Raw genomic sequence first — 22520 nt, forward strand, 5'->3', positions numbered from 1 at the left:
TTTTTAAATGACTAAAGGTATAGACTTGCATTTTTGATACCACCTTGCTGGTATACATCAACTCAAAAAAAGTTTTTCGGAAATGCGAAGTCTCTGAAAATATTTATTTTACTAATATATATTTGACTAATATTTGACTGCATGGTTTTTTTCCCCATTATTTTTTGTTTTTTTTTTGTTTTTTTTTTGTTTTGTTTTTTTTTTTTGTTTTTGATAGCTTCACGTCACAGTGGAAAACCTCAATTGCGACCATTCGAATTTCACACGTAAAATTTCAATATCAAATATGCATGAAATTTCAAGAATAAATTTGATTGCTTTCAAAGTTTCAGCTGAGGACTGACATCGATTAAAATGCAAAGTTATTCCTAGTAATTATGGGATTAAACTTACTTCAAGTGTTACTCTGATGAAAATCGCTCAAACTTGGATTCAGCTGAAACTTCCTAAGAATACTCTTTAAAGGTCCAATAATCACTGTATGAAGTGTTTTCTCGATATTCAGGACGAAAGTATGATATTTTTACGATTATTTTTTGGAGTCTGTAACGTCATACACTCAACATCGAACATCGCTACAATACTGATAGCGAACCAATCACTATTCCACTATTTCACATAAAGGAACTGTAGCGGTTTTCTCAGTGAAACTAATGTCTGTCCCCAAGCCAAGGATTACGTATACGAGACGATGTCTGTTTTCTTGTTTTTTCTCAGGATGACAGTGAACAGCCGAAACGATTTCTTCACAATTTTCCGCGATCAGATTTTAAATTTTAAGATTTTCTAGCTAATTTGCTGAGGCAACGGTAACTAAGAGGAGTTGTAGTAATATATTTACTTTTCAAAAATAGATTTTATCAGTCTAATTAGCATTAGCTTTTTACAATTCTTCCTTTATTTATTTTCAACATTACCGTATACCTGCAACAAATATTCAGATGCAGATTTCCTTTCCGGACTGTGCTCATGCTTCTACCTACATACCAAGTTCGTAAACATTTGAGGAATCCCCGCTGTTTTTTATTGTTGAGTAGCAACAAAAACGAATCGGAGCATCAGTATAACATTCTCATATTCGCTACGTACAACTCCTTTCTATCAGTCTTGAAACGTTTTGGGAAAAAATCGGTTTGGTTCTTGAGAAGTGACTTCCTACTCTGAGTAGAGACAGTACAGCTACTGAAATAACTTGGAACTGAAGTATTGTGGAATAAAACTGGCAGAAAGGTTAGTGTAAATTCTCAGCCAGAAAAAGCAAACGAAACCAGCAGTCAGTCGACTTCTGAATATTGCTTTTTTTTTTTTTTCGTTTTGGTTTTTTTTTTTAATTTTATTATTTATTTTTTTTATAGTGTGTCTAATTTAAAACTTGTAATTGTATGTGTGGGGAAAAAATAAACCTTTGAATCACAACTCGAGTCATCGCGGTAATTTTTAAACTAATATCCTTTTTATCTAAGTTTTTTCACCTTGGTAATATTCCCATGAAGTCCTATTCAGTATTCAGACGGCTCCACAACTTCACGAACGTTTCTTCATGGAAATATAATTACTAAAAGCTTTTCCGAGTCAGTACTGTTTGCACAAAAGATAACTGTAATTTTCGATCACTATAATGAGAATTCAAAACTTTAACTGTATCCAAGATACTATTATTGGTTAAGGAATACAAGCCCATTCTAAGTACAATTCGAAATCGATCGATATGGGAGAAGAGTGCTCAAACGTTTAACTGGTTCATTCTATAAAGAAGAAAACAAAAATTGAACCCTATTTTTCAGGGAAACATTGCATGAGATAAAGGTTATGACGACGTGAATCTTCACTTCAATTCCACAAGTATAGGTTTTGTAGTATGGCAGGGATCATGCTTGAAAGCATATGTACTTCGAAACTTTCGAGTGATTTTTGTCTCCTCAGTAACCCGTCAACAGGATAATATACCTAAGAAGACAATTTTGTTGTTTTTACTTTACAAATAGGATCAAAACTACTTATCAGGTTTAGTGGGAATTCCCCGCTCCCAAATATTGCTACCAGTCAACACTAAACGCTTTTAACTGAACCTATTACTGATAATGATAAAAGAATAAATCATAAACCGTGAAAAGATGAAAAAACTTACTGACGTTTCGGACGATAGTCCTCCGACGAAGGACTAGCGTCCGAAACATCAGTAAGTTTTTTCATCTTTTCAAGGTGTATTATTTACCCTTTTATCATTACTCTTTCAAGGAAAATAGAATGAATAAATGAATAATTTGTGAGGGTAACTAGAATTACGAAGAGTAATTTTCATCTAGACCCTTCTAGATTCAATTAGAATATACAAGTTGATTTTTGAGGAGGGAGGAAAACCGGAGAACCCGGAGAAAAACCCTCGAAGCACAGGAGAGAACCAACAAACTCTACTCACATACGAGTCTGAGGATCGAACTCGGGTCGCATTGGTGAGATGCGAGCGCTCTCACCGCTACGCCACCCATGTTTCCCAAATATGTTTTTGCGCCTCGACGCGCTGTGATAGATCGAGGTATCACTATAACAAACATCTATTTTTTTCTCAGTTTCAATCCAGCCATGTCTTCATTCCGTAAGATCGTCTACAAGATTGCTCTATTCAGTGTGTATATGATGGTTTTTGGCGCCATTATGTACGCGGTAGAGAGGACTGAGGACGACCAACAAGTCGACCAACACGTGATACTACAGAACTTGTTTGAGGGTATTCAACAAAAACACAATATGACGAGGGAAGAGTTTGATAACATCACACGGGTTATCCAACAATCACAAATGATGAATAAATCACCATGGACGTATGGAACAGGAATAAGGTTCGCCATTGTTACATGTACCACCATAGGTATGTAAAATGCTGTTTTTCGTTGAATGCGGCATGGCTAAGAAATACTTAAATTGAAGTATGCCTTTGCTTGAAAATTCGAACTTATTGGCGCTGCTATTATTGATGGTGTATAAGAAAGAATGAAGAAAAAATTCATATTCTCTTGAAAGAAAACATTTTCAACAACCTAAGATCATGTGAGGATGAATGGAATGGGCGGCATAGGGGGAAAAAATTATAATTGCAAATTATTCAAATTATTGCACTTTTCATAGAGGAATTTTTCAGGGTAATCAAAGGAAGATTCCAGAGATCCAATTAATTGAACATTTGACATCTTCCAATGCTAAAATCTCAGTAGCATTTACAGCGGATGTATGGAAAACCTATACCATTTCTTTCTTAAGGCTCTTCAATATAATGTTTCAAATACCAATGGTTTTCTATTGGTCAAGTTTACCAATAGAAAGTGTAAAGAACAACAATAATATTTCTTTAGTTTCCAATTGTTCCCGGAATAGCATTTTCAAATTTCATAAGGTTTTTTCAAAGAAATTCCAGGAACATAAGATAACATATTTCTATTCGTTTATGAAGGTTACGGCAACATAACACCTAAGACGAAAGGAGGAATGATGCTGTGCATCATAGGAGCCATATTTGGAATACCACTGACACTATTGATTCTCAACTCCATCGGTGCCATGATAACAGATGGATGCACTACACTCGTCCAAATCATCGAAATAAGGCTTCTCAAACGCACTTCAGTTCAGTCAATCGAGATAAAGAGATTGGTTTCCATAATTGTATTGAAGAATTTGATGGTTGTGATTGGAGCAGCACTTCTAACGCAGGTTACCAGCTGGTCCTTCATTGAGGCCACATACTTTTGGTTCATTACTTTCACTACTATTGGTTTTGGAGACTTCGTGCCACCAGAACTGGTAGCAAAAAAAGATGCTATTGCAATGGCAATAGGAAGTATTTTATTCACTTTGGTTGGGCTTGCTGCTCTGGCGAGTGTTATCAACTGTGCTCTAGCTATAGAAATACCAAAAGATGGTTTTTGTTGTTCACTAAGGGCGACTCAAGTTGAGAATACCAAAAAGGCCTGTCAGTCAAGAGAGAAAGACAATGAATGTATTACCTGACTCCAGATTTCAGAGCACTTTCTACCTATTCCCAAGAGAGTCAGAAAACAAATACAGGGCGGCCTTGTTAATGGAATTAACGGACGTAGCTATTGAGAAGGTTTTTGCTAAATCAGTCAATAACATGGCGGAAATGACAAAAGAAAAATAAGCTATTTTTCTATATAAATTGCATTTCATTTCCTTAAACATTATTTCTTTTGCTTACCTAGTTACATTTGAGAAGATACATTGATAGTTATATATTACAGGTTGTATGTTTATGCAGCTCATCACTAATTTTCGATAGACCGTTTTCTCAAGCATCCAACTTGAGGAGCCACAAAGTTGAAAAACACAAATTCAGTAAAATTAAGAAGCCAGTTTTATATTTAGATCGGAGAATAATCGATCTTATGAATTCTTATCGAAAAAGTTTTCATCGAAATGTATGATAATTCTCATTATAAAGCTCCTGTTCTGGTATCGTGGCCCGTCAAGGCCCTTAAATTTGGGTGCGCGCGCAACCTTGAGAAAACGGTCTATTGATTAGGAAAGGTACGACTTTTTATTGGTGGAAGGGAGGAGGGCCGGGGGATTTGCAGTAAATACTTTGAAAATGGTCGTAGCCCCCCGTTCACTTAGTAATAAATTAATGTCCCTCCTATTAAGTCAACAAGGAACTAGCTTTTGTCAAAATAAAAAGGTTTGACCATCCGCAAAAGTTCAAGTTTTTTTACTGATGACCATCCCATCTGAACCCTCAGCCCTAATCCCCCTCAGCCTTAGTCCCCCTCAGCCCTAGTCCCCCTTAATGAAAGAACGTACCTTCCCTTAATGTGTTTCCTAGAATTTTTCCTGTTTAATGTGAGAATCACTAACAGCTACTCCACTAGCGAAGGCAACAGATCCTAGAAAAGAACGCGAAAATACGCCAGACATTAAGATAAACAATGTACAATCTGCATCGATCATTCGTACTCACGTTTCCCCTCCCCTCCCCTCCCCCACCCACTCCCTCAAAAAAAAAAACACTTCCCTCCTCCCCTCCTCTCCCCCACAAAAAAAGACACTAAAGCACTCGTTGGTACTTTGACATGAAAGAGAAACAACGTTTGTCTTACCTCTGAGGTCCGTTAGTTCGTTTTCCAATTCTTCTCTTCTTTGTCTTTCTTTTCGTATTTGATACTGGTACGAATCTAAAATAATACGAAAAATAAAAGCTGCAGCCTGCTTTTTTTTCTTATCCGTCTGGCCAACCTTTGGTGTTGTTGTTGCTGTTGTTAGTTGCTACCAGTACTAATTTCTGTTGTTGCTGTTTTTGTTACAGCTGTTGTTGTTGTTGAAGTTGTTGTTGTTGTTGTTGTCGTTGATATAAGCGAAGATAGATATGAAACAGAAAACACATTTATCCTACCGTGTAAGATCTTCATTTCAGATTCTTTCCGTTGAAGATTTTTTTTCAGTTCTTCGTTCGATGCTGAAATATTACATAATAAATCATCTTGGATGATTTCTATATCCACAGTTCCAGAAGCTCTCTCGCTTCATTGCCTCTTGCCGGGTCAGAAATTTTGTTTAGCGCGTAAGGGGAGGTCAGATAATATAGCACGTTGTTCAAATTTTCTATATTTCGCAATACATACAATGTTAGCCTCGATAGCTTTTGTCACTCTAGCATTCACTATTTCATTAGACCTTTGATGAGCAATGGTAAACCTATACAAATGGGCCTCATTCTAGTAACAAGAGCCTCCTCATGCATAGCGAAAATCGATTTGGCTAATGAGTAGGGAAGAATGAAATAAGCCTACGATCACTAATAACAGCGGTATTTATCAACAATTTACTTTTTCACATAGTAAAAAAATAAACACTTATTTCAATAAAGTTAGTCACCTGAAAAGCTACAAAGCTGAGACCGACAAGGATTGTGGATAGATACATTTTACATGTTTTAACCGCTTGATAACTGTTGATGGTCTTGAGATCTTCTACCAGTTACGAGTTCACCTCCTCTGAGCGTCCTCAACTGCTGCAATTTTTGTCAAAAGCTTTACTTGTTGGATATAAAGCATTTCCCCATGATTCTCAGCGATCACAGCTCTCTAGGTTTTTGGTGACTAATTATTGAAATATATGAAGTATATATAGACATGATTAATATAGTCTGCTGCAATCAAACAAATTAATTTTTAAAGACACGATCAATGAAGTCTGACCTCTCAATTCGGCTGCTTCTTTTTCGACTTTTATTCGGTTTTCCCGTTCACAAGCAACTTGCTGTTGGTAAGCGTCTGAAACCAAAATCAATTATGTATGACTAGTATTATCCAACTGTCGAGTAAAGAATCTAAGCCCAAAAGCTACCAAGTTATTTTGAGGCAATGTGTAATACTTCGATAATACAGCGGCCATCAAGGCACTATGGGTCAAACTAAACAAAGATGGCGGATAATATATAGACTTTCGTGTGTTTGTCTTTTTTTCATGCGCAATACCTCAGACCGCCGAGCAACGCAGGCTTTCATTGGAGAAAGTGATTGATATGCTGTCGACAATAGTCTTTTTTTTCTTAATGTAATCTAAACACTTCACTTTTAAATAAATATGGCGGTCATGACGTCACTGTACACGTGCTGACACTGGAACGTGACACACAAACATACTTTACCATGTAAAATCTTCATTTCGGTCTCTTTTCGTTCTAAAGTCGCTGCGATGTCATCTTTCTCAGCTAAACAACAAGACAAGTTAAGTAATTGACGATAAATCATGTGACAAGGGAAGAAGAAGGAAGTACAATTTCATTTGCAGCTGAGAATGAAATAGTTAATGCTATTGGCTGAGAATGAAATGCTATCATAACACAGCAAGTTTTCTATCACTTTTAATAATAACTTTTAGCTTTAATTAGATTTATGCACGCTTTAATTGCCCTTTTTCATAATGACGTCACATCTAATCATTTTTAAGATTTTACTTGTTTATAAAGGCCTTAATGGTTTAGCACCATCTTAACAGATATACTTCTATCTATAAGACCCATACTCGGGCTCTGAGGTCAGCTTCTGAGAATTATCTAGAAGTTTGACGAACAAACACCAAATCATATGATGATCGGGCCTTCTCTATTGCTGGCCCCAAGCTCTGGAACGAGCTTCCTTTAGCAATGCGGGAGTCTATTAATGTTGAAGGTTTTAAAAGTGCCTTAAAGACCCATTCATTTAGAATAGCTTAAAATTTATAGTTTTTTCTCTAAGTCAATTTTTCTTTTTCTTATCAGTGGTAATATAATGTAAATATAGGATTTTACTTGTTATATTTTTATTTCTGATTTTGCTTTGTAAAGCGCTTAGGGCAAAAAGTGAAATTAGCGCTATAGAAATAAAGGTTTATTATTGTTTATTATCTAAACAAATTATTGTTTTAACGCTAGGGATCATGGTCGCTGGAAGGGGATGGAATGGCAACAACACATCTTAAATCCCAATGAAATTTGGTTTATGAGCTGGTGAAGGCAAGAACAACTAAATATTACGCTAAATATCTCGAAAGAAGAGAATTAAGCTTAAATTTATCCTAATGTTTTATCATTTTAGCCGATGTAAACAAACCGTGACGTCATTATCAAATAAGGCAATTCAATCGTTTTTTATTCTGAATTTGCGTCAGGGAATAAAGTTGATAAGCCATAAGGTTTCTTTTAAGGTTCCTCATAGAGTTTTGTCTACCCTTAATAAGCCTGAAGCGAGATGACGTTTTACCCCCGTCTCCATAATCCTTTTCACACTGCTTTTTGTTCTTTAATTATGACTATTGTTCCTGTATTCTCTAAGGAATCAAAAATTTTAATATGAAAGAATTTTAAAAACTATTATGGTATAGAGTCGGGGGTAAAACGTCATCTCGCTTCAGGCTTATTATACCTTTCAATCGTTTTATTTCCAGGCCTGAACTGTCCTTATCTTTGCATTCTTCTTGAAGCCGCTTTTCTCCCGGGTTACCTAAGAGTTTAATTAATTAATGGACATGTATATATGAGAAAAAATCTGCATTCGTTTATTATTAACAAAGCTTAAGTTAAACATAGCGTTCAGCCAGTATTTGAGCTAGAACTGACATAATAAAGTGCTACCCTGAGAGTCAGATGTCAATGAAAAATAACCCCTTTTTTGATCCTCGTCATTACTGTAATTCAAAAAAAAAGCTGATTAAACTTTACCGACAGACTCACATCTAAGTATCATGAGAACGTTCCGAATATCAATATTTTATGAGCTTTAATTTGACACAAATGGTTTTAGCTCACTTCGTACTACGCTCCTAATGAATCGCCTTAATTTTTAATAACTCGAATCACACTTATTAGAATAAATTTCTTTTTTTCTTTTTTCGTCAGTACTGAATGGGAATTTGTTATTACTTAGCCGTTTGGCTTAGAGCATATATTGGTTGCCATACAATTATAATTATATTTGCCAGTTGTATTTGAACAAAAGAGAGGTATGGCACATTACAATAACTCTTGTTGCTTTTACTGGAATACATTTATCTACGATACCAGTGTACACAAAGGTAAGCCCGATCTTTTTTATCGCTCAAGAATATTATTTTTAGGTATGACTATAGCCTCATCAACCGGCTCCGAACCTTCCAATCAGTTTTTTAACGATACCCTGAAATAACCTCTGGGTTGATCTAAGTCACGGCACAGCTAACTCACAGATCAAACCCTGAAACAACTTCTGGGCTGATCTAAGTCAGGGCACGGCTAACTCACAGATTGAACCCTGAAACATCCTCTGGGCTGATCAAAATCAGGGCACGGCCAGCTCACAGATCGAACCTTGAGACAACTTCTGGGCTGATCAAAGTCAGGTCACGACAAACAAATAATCATCTATATTATTATAACTTAGAGAAACATAGAGAAAATGTTTGATAAATAGCAACCAAAGTTTTAACTGATTTAGACATTTTTCGGCTGTTCCAGAGAAAAATTTTACATTTCTAAATTATGGAAATATTTAGAGGAAAGAAAAACAAGTCAAAATATATAATTCTATTTTGAAGGATTTTCATTTCAAATTTGAATTCTGAATTAAGTGCTCATGGCCCTCAAGGTCTAGTGCACACTAGTGGTGTCTAGTGCTTAATGACATATAGAAAGGACCAGATGTTATGTAAACGCGCTTGTGAATGCTATTATTTTCTATTATGTTGTGTTTTACACACTGAGATGATATGAAACTTCGACATAAGGTGTGTTTTTACATTTGCATGCAGGTGCTGGTGTAAATTAATAGTGTATATACCTATTTCAAGGTTTTCGGAGCCAAAGGCGATAGGCAATAAGCGATAGGTCATTCCAAGATTCGAGAATAGTAGGAATGACTTGTGTATCTTAATATTTTTCTCGTTAAGGACACGGGCATTAATGTTGAGATAGCCAGCGTTGTTTGTAGTCAACGACACCTTTGCAAAAAGCCTCATTATTTGTGTTTAGTTTTATACCCATAATTCCGTCTTGGAATGACCAATCGCTTATCGCTAGCCTGTGTGCCTCCGAACGTTTACTCGTAAAGTCCGACAGAAAATTCCGGATGCAGTGCAGGCTACTTATCGCCTGCCTCCTTTGGTTTCGACAACCTTTTTTGAAATAGCTGTATAAGTCAGGAGACATTGCACTCTCCTTCGATCCAATTCGGCATAATTTTAACAGAAAATTATTCTCGCTAACTTGTGCTAAAACATTGTTTATGAAATAAGGTAAAAACGTTTAGCCAAAGCTTCTAAATTTTTTAAGTCTTCACCTGGTTTTGACCCAAACTCACAACCTAGTAATATCGAAAGGCAGTGCCAAACTTCGCCTACAGTTAGTTATGAGAAAGGGAATTATGTTATGAAAAATGAAAATGATTAGACAGAAAGTCTAGAAATTAATGCTACCTGAAAAACTAATGATATTTTTCTTTACTTTTTTTGTACTTGACTACTCTTTATAGTCGTTCATCGTTACTATCTATTTAAGTCACTTGTATATATTAGATCTAGTTAGGTTTAATTATCGACGATTTATTGATTTGCTTGAAATCATAATTAGATATCACCCTCTTTAATTACAAATGTAAATGTTCTCGCTTTCTGGTTCGCAATCTGCTACACCTTGTGCGTACATAACAACATGACCAACTGTTTACCACGTTTTAACCGCGTCGTGAATTTAAGAAATAGAACAGTTTGCTATTAAAGTTACACATAGCAAGCTTATAGCTGTTGTTATCAGACTTAGAAGACCGGTGCAGTAGTTCGACTAATAAAGAAACCGAAACCAGCCTCGCTGACAATTTATGCCACCTTTCGAAACCAGGGCCCAGTCATTCACAGTGCGCATGCTCCGCATGTCGCATGATTGACGCCCATTCTCATATCCTCAATGCGCATATTCGACAAAGGCATTGTGCATGGCGTCAAATCTTCATCCCACACTCCCTTTTTATAAAATGACAATTCCCATGATTGACTAGTCTCCCCCACAGCCGCTTTCAGTGTCGTCACGCAACGCTTTCTCCCCTGAGTAGCTACTCAAGGGAGAAAGCGTTGCGTGACGACACTGAAAGCGGCTGTGGGGGAGACTAATGATTGACGCGCAGTTCCTCATATAGTAATGTGTTATTTATATAGCGCCTAATCATTTCTGCATGCTCTAGGCGCTATACAATAAAGATAAGTTAGAGCCTAATGTAGATTGATTTAAAGACTAACAGCGAGAATTGACATTCATTGTAATGCATTCAGTTTACAGACATGACGTTAAAGCAAGCAATCAAAAGGCTGATCCTTTTTGTAACATATGTCTTGATTTTCGCCGCCATAATGCAGGCTGTGGAGAGAACCGACCCCGGACAAAGAATCGACAAAAACGTGAAACTGCAGAAATTGTGGACGAATATTCAACAAAAATACAATATGACGAGGGAAGAGTTTGATAACATCACACGGGTTATCCACCAATCACAACCACCGGATTTAGAAACCTGGACTTATTCAAAGTCAGTAATGTTCATGGTGGCGTTGTGTACCACAATAGGTAGGTCAGTAGTTCTTACTAAGTAAGGTGGAGTACCCTATAACACTCCCTGGTCAGAGTACACGGGTTATCCACCAATCACAAAAGAATCATGTTAGCAACCTCATTATCATCAACATCATTACCATTACCACATATCATCATCATCATCATCACCTTCCCATCACCACCACCATCACCAGCACCAGCACCAGCGCCACCATTACCACCAGCACCACCAACATCATCACCAACATCACCAGCACCATCACCATCACCACCACCACCAACATCATCATCATCACCATCACCATCACCACCATCATCACCACCACCACCATCACCATACCATCGCCATCACCATCGCAATCGCCATCATCACCATTATATCATTGACTACATTCTCTACTGTAAGCATACTATCGACAAGACCTTGAACTTTAGACATATTACGTTCTAGTAATTATATATATATAGCAAGCAAGAGACTGGAATTCCGCTAAAATTCTTTTTTCTCGACAGGCTACGGTAACATAACGCCCAAAACACCAACAGGTAGAATTTTAACTATCACCACGGCTATATTTGGAATACCGCTGACACTAGTAACGCTTAACTCCATCGGCGCCACGGTAACGGATGCATGCACCAAAATCATCTTTGTCATGGAAACGCGGTTTCTCAAACGCACCGCTGTCAAGAGAATGAACATGAAGTGCTTTACGCTTGTGCTAATGCTTCTGTTGTTGATTCTTTTCTTCTGGGCATACGCCCTAACATTGACTACGAATTGGTCCTTCAACGAAAGTTTCTATTTTTGGTTCATAACTCTTTCGACTGTTGGTTTTGGAGATTACGTGATTGGAAGCGAAAAACTTATGGACAACATGGACGAATGGGTTAAAATATTTATCGAAATTGCTTATATTATACTCACGCTGATTGGTTTGGCACTTTTGGCTAGTGTTATCGACTGTACTATAAAGTTAACCCAAGCAATCAAATGTCGCCTGCATTCTCCTTGTTGCATTTTCAATGATGTTCAGCTCAACAATGAACAGTCAAACAGCTAAGCCAAAGGCGGATCCGGATCACGCTAGATTAAGCGGCTAGCAATCCTCTTATGGTATCCCCGTATGAGTTACCTTATGATAGTTTTATACCCAAGGCAGATCCGGGCTGGGTTGGATGGCTAGCTAACTACCTTTGGAGTTTTAAAACCTTGAATAAAGAGTAATGTAAAATCTGAAGAGGAAGCTATATACTGGCTTTCTAGGTAACAGCCATCATCTTGAATTCTTCCTGGATCCAGCAAACTCCTTAAAGAGTAACGTAAAATCTAAAGAGGAAGCTATATACTGGCTTTCTAGGTAACAGCCATCATCTAGAATTTATCCTGGATCCACCAAACTAATCAAAGAGTAATGTAAAATCTAAAGAGGAAGCTACATACTAGCTTTCTCGGTAACAGCCACCCCCTTGAATTCATCCTGGATCCAACAAACTAATCAAAAAGCATGTAAAATCTAAAGAGGAAGCTACATACTAGCTTTCTCGGTAACAGCCACCCCCTTGAATTCATCCTGGATCCAGCAAACTAATCAAAGAGCATGTAAAATCTAAAGAGGGAGCTACATACTAGCTTTCTCGGTAACAGCCACCCCCTTGAATTCATCCTGAATCCATTAATGTAAAGAGCCTTATATACTTCTACTACCAGAATTTCTCGTGCACTTTCCTGCTCAGTTAATTGGCATGCTTTGCTTTGTTAATTGATTATTAAGCAAAAGGCCTATTGTCGTGCCCTAGACTCCTCTATCATCATCATCCATGCCAATTTTCATATACTATTATTTAATTAATACTTATCTACATGTTTCTCAATATAATTTAATGACCAAAAATTGTAATTTGTTTTACTTAGCTAACTGACCAGTTTAGCCATTGAGGTTATTTCCGTTAGCTGGTACTAATTTAAGGTTTGATTTAAATTATGTAAATCAACTTATTAATCTATGTACCTAATAAAATATTGTCATTGTCTTCTATGCCTGTGTGGCACGTAAAGCTGACACCAAGGACTTCAGACTCCTCTGTAAGAACTGTATTACTATATTTGGGATTATTTGGAATTGGGACATTCGGGATACCTGTGCTATACAAACCCACTCATACCTTCATTCCATTTCGTTCTGCATTTTTGTTTTGTTAATAGGACATTTGCATTACGGGGTCATTAACTTCAACTACCAGAAGCCCTTGCACGCTTTCTTTTGTTCAGTTTATTAGCACCAATAGGTCCTTTGCAGTTAACGGTCACGTGTCTGTACTGGTGAGCAAATTTTCTTATTTTATTTTAAATTGGTGATTCTTTTTAGCTATTTGGAAAGGACTGAATGAAACAATGTGTATCCAGTGTGATACGAAATGCAGTTTTGTTACGATCTCTCGAAACAGATTGTAGAAATTCTGTCTGCTCACCAGTATATTTCACTCATGAGAATCAAAATGTTCATTCATTTGCTCTCAGTGAATTATAATCAGCACGTGATTACTGAGCTGCAAAGGGCCTATTGGCTTACCATTCTAATGAGGAAATAAGAATTTGAATATGCAAGAAAATTCGCGAAGCACAGTGGTAGTCAAATATCGCCATTGTGCAAACGGCCTATTAACATAACTTGATTGCAGCAACTTACTTATAGACCTATTAATCAATTACATTTATTAAGGCGATCTGAGACTAAACAGAATTTTTTGTGCTTTTATGTTTTCTGACTAAAATACTAAAACATCGCATTTGTAACTCAAAAGCCACGCTTCATTTTCCAATATAAAAGAAAATTACGTTGTTCAGCTGTGATACAATTTGCAGTGTGCAAATAGGTGTATAGCTCTCTTCGTAACTGGGTAGCAATGATAGAATGATTCTGGCCCACATGATACTTTGACAAAAGTACCGTAAGCCTCCGAGAATAAGCTCCTTATATAACGCGATTATATCGTTCCGTTACTGTTCTAAGACGTGATAAAAAAGGCACGTTGATCAAATATAAGCCCATGGCTTATTTTCGGAGGTTTACGGGTAATTTCACACAAGCAAACCATTGTCAATTTTTAAATAACATAGCTTAGTGAGCGGACAAACTGAATAGTGAAATGCTACTTACTGTGTGTAGAAACAAGGCGTCTATAGTCATCAGTGATATCACTTGTGTTCTGAGAACATGGCTTCGTCACGGTCACGGTGGATATTGCGCACGTTTTGTTACAAGTGGAGTAAGCTGAACCTGCAGGCTGATCATATGTATTTCTAGAATCCCTTACGTCTGCTCCTGATAATAAGGGACCATACCTAGGGCTATCCGTGGCAGTCTCAAGAGGACCCGAACTGGAGTGGTCCCTTGTTGTACCTTGAATACATGTATCTGGCATGGCTGGACTTGTCGATGAAGGGTTTTCGTCCATTCTTGAATCTAGAGTTACTACTTCTAATCCTTGCTTCGTGTAGTTTTGATGGTGATATTCAGAAGAAAGATGCACAGCAGTCTTGTTATTCTGAGCAACAGAGCTTGGCGTAAAAGTTGATTCATTGTTCTTAGACGTCAACGGTAAAGCGGAAAACTGGCTAGCCCTTTGTTCTTTCAGGAAAGTTTCCATATCTTTGGAAACATCACTTGTCCGTTTGTAGTTAAAAGATTTCTGTTCAAGATTTGACTCCGCACTTTGACCATCCGAAGTCTTCTGCCAGTATTACCAACATCCTGGACGGTTGAAACGCCATCAGAGCGAGTACCATTAAGCTCCTCTAGTTGTACAGGCGGTAACCAATGAATATAATTCAACCTCGACACGTTTTCGGCTGTCAGGTAGTGAGCAAGTAGTTTATCCGCGTCTGCCTTTGTAATAAACGTGCACATACTGGGCCGCTTTAAGTCACTTATAGCGCGCAATTGATACACCTGCGAATAGGAATACTTTCTTTTGACTATCCCTAATTTATCCATGTTGTATCTTACTTGCACACTTTGGCCGTTCAGTACCTGTACAACCTTGTGTGCATCTGGAACAGACACGACAACTTCGCCATCTATCTTGAAAGTTGGAATCTTCAGGACACCAATAGGATCTGCTGATTTGGACTTCAGGCTCTCTGTGGGTAAGATTGGTGCTTCTTCTCTGTATGGAATAGCGCCCTCGAAGGCTTCCAGGGAAACAGGGTTGCTCCATTGAATCTGCTGTATCTTGCTCTCTGTGCAGAAGACATCGTACATCTTGAGCAAGCGTTGGGCGTCTGATTTTAAAATGTATGTACAAAGTGTCGCCTTTGAGTTTAAAGCATTCAAGGCCTTAAGCCTCTTGACATGGTCCGTGGAAAATCGTTGGGTTGGGATTTGTAGTCTTTGTAGGTAGTATCCAACCTGAACGCTCTGTCCATACAAGTGAATAACAATCTTGTGAATGTCTGGTATACAGACCACTTCATTGCCATCGATCTGGTACGTACGAATAGAAGAACAGGAGTCAAGTTCGGAGATGCTTGATGTTTCACTGTCAGGTGAGGATGGGTATTCCTCATTCGAGTGGTACAAACCAGACGATGAAGCTGATTGATTCAGAATCTTTGTGCTCGATGGGTTCACGCAAGGCTCTAGCACTTGGTTTTGACCTGCCATGTTTAGAAACTTTGTTTTTTCGTTCACATCTCGAGTAGTATCAGTTCGAACATTTTCATCGCTAAATGAGCTCGAAGGGCTGTCTTCAGCTTGGAACTTTGCCAACGCTGTTATATCCTCAGTATTGTTTTTGGGGGAAATCTTCTTGGATGGCTCGCCAACTTCACACAAGTCGCTCATTACTTCCCGTGGAAGCGAATTACTTTGAGGACTGGCATCTGGCGAATCATCAGAACTAGAATACAATATGTTTGGAAGACAATAAACAGTTCCTTCGTCTGTCTCAGTCTCTGTTTTTGTACGATCACTGATCTCAGGGACACAGTGAACATTACTTGTATTTCTAGCAAACACAGGTATCGATGATGCAGCCCTTTCTAATGGAGCTACGCTCCCTGTGTTGAACCGTTGAAAGTTCGAGTCGGAAGACTCATTATCTGTCAGCGACGCACTATCTGTGAGCTTCAGAGGCTCCATCCATCTCACTGTAACTTGCTCCACATTGAAAAGTGCTTCAGCGTATCGAAATACTCTTTCCCCATCTTTCTTTGACACATAGAAAGACGCTGACGAAACGCTAGACTCGTCAATATCGACAAAATCCATCACCTCATCTAGCTGGCATGGGTTGAATTTTTTCTGAAAGACACCAAGTTTGGTTAGCGACACACAAAAAACTTTTCCAAACAAAGCCTCAAATACTTGCTGCAGCTCTACCGTACAGACAACGACTTCATCATCCACAATGAAAGTGTGCAGGGGACTAGACGTCAATCTCGACGATTTGCTGTCCAAAACTGACTCAACCTTGACAACTTTCTCGTCTAAGGACTTGTTGGTAGCTACGCAAGTAAGGTTGACTGCGGATAGAAAATTGAACATTTCTGGGGACAGAGACTCCACATCTTTATAGTTCTGGATAATTTGAATGAATTCCTCGGAATTAATGTACGAGCAACACTTCACATCAAGGCCAATGGCTCCGACGTGCTTGAGGCGTGTCATCTCCCATGGGTGAAACCGCTTGGCGACTATACCTAGCTTGTTGATCTTACCCCTCAAGGACGAACAATTTCCGCAAGCTTTTCTGACTGCTGCGTATACATCGGGGAAGGTAATAATTCTCGTTTCATCTAGTAAGTAAGTAGGAACATCGATTGTATAGTTTCTCTTTGCATGAATTTGTGATGGATTTTGAGTTTCAGCTGGTCGTTTTAGTGGCTGTGTTTGTTTGTCAGAGTCCACTAAAGAGTCGCACCGTGACGACATGTTATTGTCTTTGATTTCATCAGAAGTGAAGTGCGTGACACGTTGCCCTTCAGATTCAAGGAAACAGTTTTTTCCCTCACCAATTTCTCCTAAAGCATCGTCATCATCGTCATCATTATCATCACCACCATCATTACAACTAGAACCATCATCATTATTCTCGTTGTCATTATTTTCTGTTTTTCCTCTGCATAAAGCATTAACCACGCTCAATATGCCACTCAACGCTTCAATGGAATCCAGGGATTGATCTTCACTTGTATTTTGCTCTTCCATTTAGTCCTGTACAAAAAATAAGCAATATCGTAGGTCAGTGTATTCTCTTGCTACACTTGACATTTACTACTGCTCCTTAGTGCAGCCAGTGCAATCATCCTTTACTATAGCTTATGCCAATACACAATGTTTCGTTATATTGTCCTAATGTCAACATAATTCCTCCCCCTACTTTCGACATTTTTCCTCTTCTACATTAGCCAATCCAAGGTTGGGGAAAAAACTGGGTTGAGTTGGATTTGTAGTGCATTGGGGAACTGTTTTAAGGGACAAAATAGAATTCATCTTGGAAATATCTCTTCCCTTAATTAAAACAGCCCCACAATGCAATGCCAACTCTAAAATGTTTTTCACAACCTTGTCGTTGCTTATCACCACCGCAAGTACAGCAGTGGCGCAGCTGGGGCAGCCTCTATACAGTCCATGTATGACCCCGGAGCACAGCTCTAACCAGTTTGAATTAGTTAGCTTTGATTTGAGAGGAGGGAGGAAAAACCGGAGGACCAGAAAAACCCTCGGAGTCAGAAAAAGAACCAACCAACTCAGCTCCCCAAGCTCGAGGGACTAATATCTATATTGTCACTACCTATCCTTTCCAACACTACCACTGTTTTTCCTTTCACTTATGTACAGCCATTGTACAATATATATGTACACATCTTCTCCTTTCTATTATCATACCATGTACTGGGAAACAACCGTACACCTCTGCATCCACTGGTTTCAAATAAAGGTAGCATTTTTAAAGGAAACCACAGTTCTAAATAGATTCCAGGTCACAGTGTTTGCAGTAACTCCAGTCACAAAACAAGAACTAGACTTGCCCCCTCCCTGAGAGAACAATACATGTTTATCCAACCCCCCCCCCCCTCCCCCCATGCAGTAACTCCAATCACAAAACAAGAACTAGACTTGCCCCCTCCCTGAGAGAACAATACATGTTTATCCAACCCACCCCCCAAAAAACAATTCCCCATCCCCGGAAAAACTGATGAAAGTTTAAGATCTATCTTAAAATTTAAGTTTACATCTCTTTCATCTCTCACCAAAATGTCTCTTGTGGGTTTTTTTTGTTCTCATGATATCTTTAACCCCTAGACTTCGTGATGACAGTTTTGTGTTTTATGCATAAAATGAATGAAACCTTTTCTCGCTTATAAATTAGATTTGTTTTTGTTATTTCGTACTAAATTGAAGTCCTAAAGGATATACCACGAAGTGCTGGTTAGTTGGTATCATTTGCTTCTTTTTATTCGTTCCTAATTAATTTAAATTCCATTTTATGGTTCTTGATATTATTAGCCTTGTAAAAATGTCATTAACTGTCTTCGATTTACGCTAAACAGGTCTCACTTTGAGGACAATCTTTGGACATTTTCCTCAAAAAATCCATCCGAACGATAAACCAACAATTCCGTAAGTAATTATACTAACCTTTCAAACGTTTCTGAATTAAACAGAGAAGATTTCCTCGATATTCTCGTGTGAACTCAAAACGACCAAATCCTGATTTTCTCCAAGGCGTCGCGAATGAATCAAACAAAAGAAGAGCGAGAAGCCTGGGTTGAGATGAAATACAATATATACCGGAAGTAATTTTTTTTTTTTAAATTGTTCCGTCCCGACTAAAATAAACTATTACAAGTTTTATCTTTGCTGTTAGTTATCTGTAATTACATGAAAATATCTTTTCAACGCTCAGTATTATAATTTAGAAAATTTATAGCCCTAAAAGGAACTATTGCTGCCAGGGTCACTTGAGAATAAATACGATATCAACCGGAAGTAATTTTTCGATCGAGAAAAATTGTTTCCTACTGAAAATAAATATGTTACAAACTTTCTCTTTGCTGCTAAATATTTGTAAGTATATTACGATACTTTTATGAGTATTGTGATTTTTTTGAATATTATATCCGTTATTCTGTAAAAGTATATAAGCTGAATATATAAGCACTGTAATTTATTAACCCGGGCCGTAATGTTATATGTCACATGATAAGTAACCATGTTGTGAGACTGGTCTGGTCGCATACTTTTGCTGCAGTTTTAATAATTGTTCTTTGTGTAGCTGGCGTCGAGATTTTAAAAGTTACCGTGAAAATGCGAGAGAAAACATTTGGTTTCGGCTTTGACTACTTCTTTGATAGTTCAAGGCAAATGGCAACGAAGCGAATTGGGCATAAAAAATTCTGGTAAATAATTTTTAAGTGATTTTCTCTTTGTGAAGTTTATATAAAGTATACATTCTAGACATTCAAGATGCTTCTCTTGCCCTAACAAATGTATTACACGTCTTGATAATTTCCATGAGAATATTTTTACTCTTTGTTTGTTTTAACTGATTTATTCATCGTCCCTTCCAGGAACATAGTTGTACATTGGTTTGCTTCTTGGGGTATTGCATGGTCAGTCCTTTTCTTAGGGGGTCAATATCTACCCTTTTATCTTCAACTTTTCCTAGTTATATGCAAGCTTGTTATTTGTATTGCTCAAGAGCCACCAGCTGGGGTAAGTAAAGTTACAATTATTGATTGTTTGATTGTTATTAATCCCCCTCCAAGTCTTCCTTTCTTGACAATGGAAGACAATGAGATAGTTTACTATGGATCTCTTTAGCATTTTTACAGCCATATATTTTTTTTACACTTTCCTCTTTATCATAGCCCCTGTCCCCTTGCCCATGGTGGATAATTTCGTAATCCCAAGTCCAGATTCAGGGTGGTGGATATTTGGGTGGCTAGCTCCAACTTCTTTGGAGTCAAAAAAAAAGTTAAGAATAAATGGTAAGGTAGAACCTAAAAGGATGCTATAGGATACCTTCGTAAGAAAAAGCCAGCCGCTTTGAAAATGTTCTGGATCCTTTCAAACATATAACACAAGAAAAGAAAAAAATGCAGATTGAGCCCTTTTAAAACTTTGATATGTTACTTACAAACCTTTGGGGGTGGGCAGATCCTGTGGTACAACTAACACCCCCCCTAATGCCGTAATTAATCTTACACTTTTTAAGCGTGACTCGTGAAAGGCCCGTTAAAAGAAACATTTAGGATGCATAATATCTCTCTAAACATTTCTTCATTTGGGACACCCCCTAACAAATTCCTGATCTGCTTTCCCCATTAAATCTAGACTTCCCTTCCTCCAGTTAAGTATGCATTTCATAATGTCTGTCTTCTTATTTGCATTCAACAGTTTGCATATTCACTAGGCTATTGCCTGATTGGATATCATGCAGTTCTGTCAGAAAACAATGGAACAGTCCTTTTAGCAGCCATTGCAATTCCAGTGTGCTTTGCTATCCAGATCCTTAGCCACATAGTATTTGAAGGAATCCAATCCCTGGAGAGATTCACAAAAGGAGAGGATTTGCTGTTTCAATTCTGTGATATGCTTAATGAGTTTTTGATGGGCGAGTTCCATTTCAGTCTGTTGCTGGTCATGCGGCTTGATCTGCTGCCTGTCTTGCAATGGAGATCTGATGTAGATCTTCGTAAAATAATGGACAAGGTTTCCATAATAAAGCATGGACGAAAAGCACCATAACTATTACCATAAATACCAGTCTTTTCGATCCACAGGGCTAGTCTTTTCAATCCAGATCTTTTGAATCCACCTATATACACTTTTGATCCACCTATATATAATTTCGATCCACATTTATACACATTCAATCCACATATATACACAATTGATCCAACATAGTTATGAAATTTCTGTTATTAGTTACATTTTGGATATACACAGCATATAGGAATTGTTGTATGCTTTATTTGTGGATCAAATGTGTATATATATGGATCAAAAGTGTATATAGGTGCATCGAAAAGACTGTGGATCAAAAAGACCGGTTACCATTACCATACAATAAAATATTGAATCAACTGGATACATTTACGCCAAGTCAAACCAGGTATAGAACCCTTGCAGGATATTTCCATTGCAGTTAAATTAGAGGACAACTCAAAACAAGAGAAATTTATTTTCCTAAACATTTTTTTTAATTGTACATCCTCCAAATTGAATTGCATTTGGGATCAATAGATGCAAGGGCTCTATTTCTTTGAGATAAATTTAATTTATACATTAATTTAGGACACCTTTTAAGTGCAATCACACGCAATCTTTAACTTGTTTACAGCAATACTCCAGTTTTTAATTTTCAGTAATAGACCCCTTGCATGTGATGTCCAAGGGCGGATCCAGCCAAAATTTTAAGGGGGGGCTAAATGAGTTTTTTCCGTCAACACAACGGAAAACAATATAAAAAAGCATTGTTTTTTCTGCTGAAGGGGGGGGCTTCAGCCCCCCTTTGCCCCCCCTGGATCCACCCTTGATTTCAAAGCAGCTCCATCTGGGGGACAAAACAAAATAATTCCAATCTCTTGAGAATTTGAACCTATTGTTTTGTCCCCCAGAACCTGCCAGGGGTCTCTATTTCATTGTTTTATAACTGACCGTGGTGGAGTTAAACTCAAAAATATTCATCATAATTTTTATATAATTTTGCAGGAATGCAATATACAAATCAAAATTATGCAGTGCAGTGCTTTGTGCTTTGGCAGCCAATTTATCATGGAGCAGCCATGACTTTATTCCCATGACAATATTATTTTAAAGCCATTATTCCTCATTCTGATGCACTTGAATGTAAGTCTAGAACAGCAAAGATATAGTACAGGCAATGTTAACACAGCTGCTGCACAATAAAGATCTGGACTTAGAACTGGCAGTGACACTCAAAAACTGTTTTTAAAATAAAAAGAAAACATTTGTTGTCAGAAACAGTGTTGCATTGTGATTTCTGCCCAGTACTCTGAATGTCAGAGTAAGTTGTGGGAGTAAAGCTACTAAAACTCTCTTATGGTAGCAAAATGGCCAAATGCCTCATCATCTAGTTGACTACATTGATTACATTGCAACAAAAGATTTTATCAAATAGCAAGTTTTTGATAGAAACATTTTGTGGATGATCGAGAATGGGAGGCAGTGCTTGCCCTTCTCTGAACTGGGGCGGCAGAGCCAGGGGGCACGTGACCCCCCCCAAAATTTTGGGGGGGGCCTGGTTAACTGCAGTCATAGTTTTATGGCACATGCATCTGCAATCAACAAAACAGCAGTCATTATCACATAGCGTTGAATATAATATTTCAGTGCCCCCCCCAAAGATTTTCAGCTTCCACCGCCCCTGCTGAAGTTTGACCAGTAATGAGTTTCAATCAACTTATTAGTACCAACAAAGA

At 37.8% G+C, this 22520-nt stretch overlaps 3 protein-coding genes and 1 non-coding gene across 4 annotated transcripts; 3 read left to right on the forward strand and 1 right to left on the reverse strand.

The window, feature by feature from the left end:
- The first annotated feature begins 2576 nt into the window (after positions 1-2576).
- Positions 2577-4951, forward strand: LOC116290570 (potassium channel subfamily K member 9-like). Its single transcript, XM_031697636.2, has 2 exons — positions 2577-2869; positions 3449-4951. The coding sequence occupies exons 1-2, from the start codon at positions 2584-2586 to the stop codon at positions 4003-4005; spliced, it is 843 nt and encodes a 280-aa protein (XP_031553496.1). The 5' UTR covers positions 2577-2583; the 3' UTR covers positions 4006-4951.
- On the reverse strand, positions 4813-18798 carry LOC116290569 (uncharacterized). Its single transcript, XR_016121320.1, has 8 exons — positions 18712-18798; positions 14227-17283; positions 7914-7991; positions 6659-6721; positions 6207-6281; positions 5402-5464; positions 5109-5183; positions 4813-4895 (listed from the first exon to the last, which is right to left on the reverse strand). It is a non-coding gene; the product is annotated as an uncharacterized LOC116290569 (transcript).
- Positions 8463-13104, forward strand: LOC116290571 (potassium channel subfamily K member 16). Its single transcript, XM_031697641.2, has 3 exons — positions 8463-8562; positions 10786-11077; positions 11579-13104. The coding sequence occupies exons 2-3, from the start codon at positions 10795-10797 to the stop codon at positions 12127-12129; spliced, it is 834 nt and encodes a 277-aa protein (XP_031553501.2). The 5' UTR covers positions 8463-8562; positions 10786-10794; the 3' UTR covers positions 12130-13104.
- A 485-nt stretch (positions 18799-19283) lies between the features above and the next one.
- On the forward strand, positions 19284-22062 carry LOC116290566 (uncharacterized). Its single transcript, XM_031697632.2, has 3 exons — positions 19284-19472; positions 19644-19788; positions 20473-22062. Exons 1-3 carry the CDS (start codon positions 19381-19383, stop codon positions 20821-20823), a joined length of 588 nt encoding a protein of 195 aa, XP_031553492.1. The 5' UTR covers positions 19284-19380; the 3' UTR covers positions 20824-22062.
- The last annotated feature ends 458 nt before the right edge of the window (positions 22063-22520 follow it).

This window comes from Actinia tenebrosa, unplaced genomic scaffold, assembly GCF_029948245.1.
Source record: "Actinia tenebrosa isolate PJP-AT-01 unplaced genomic scaffold, QUT_ActTen_1.0 PGA_scaffold5__44_contigs__length_20552954, whole genome shotgun sequence".
NCBI classification, from domain to species: Eukaryota; Metazoa; Cnidaria; class Anthozoa; order Actiniaria; family Actiniidae; genus Actinia; species Actinia tenebrosa.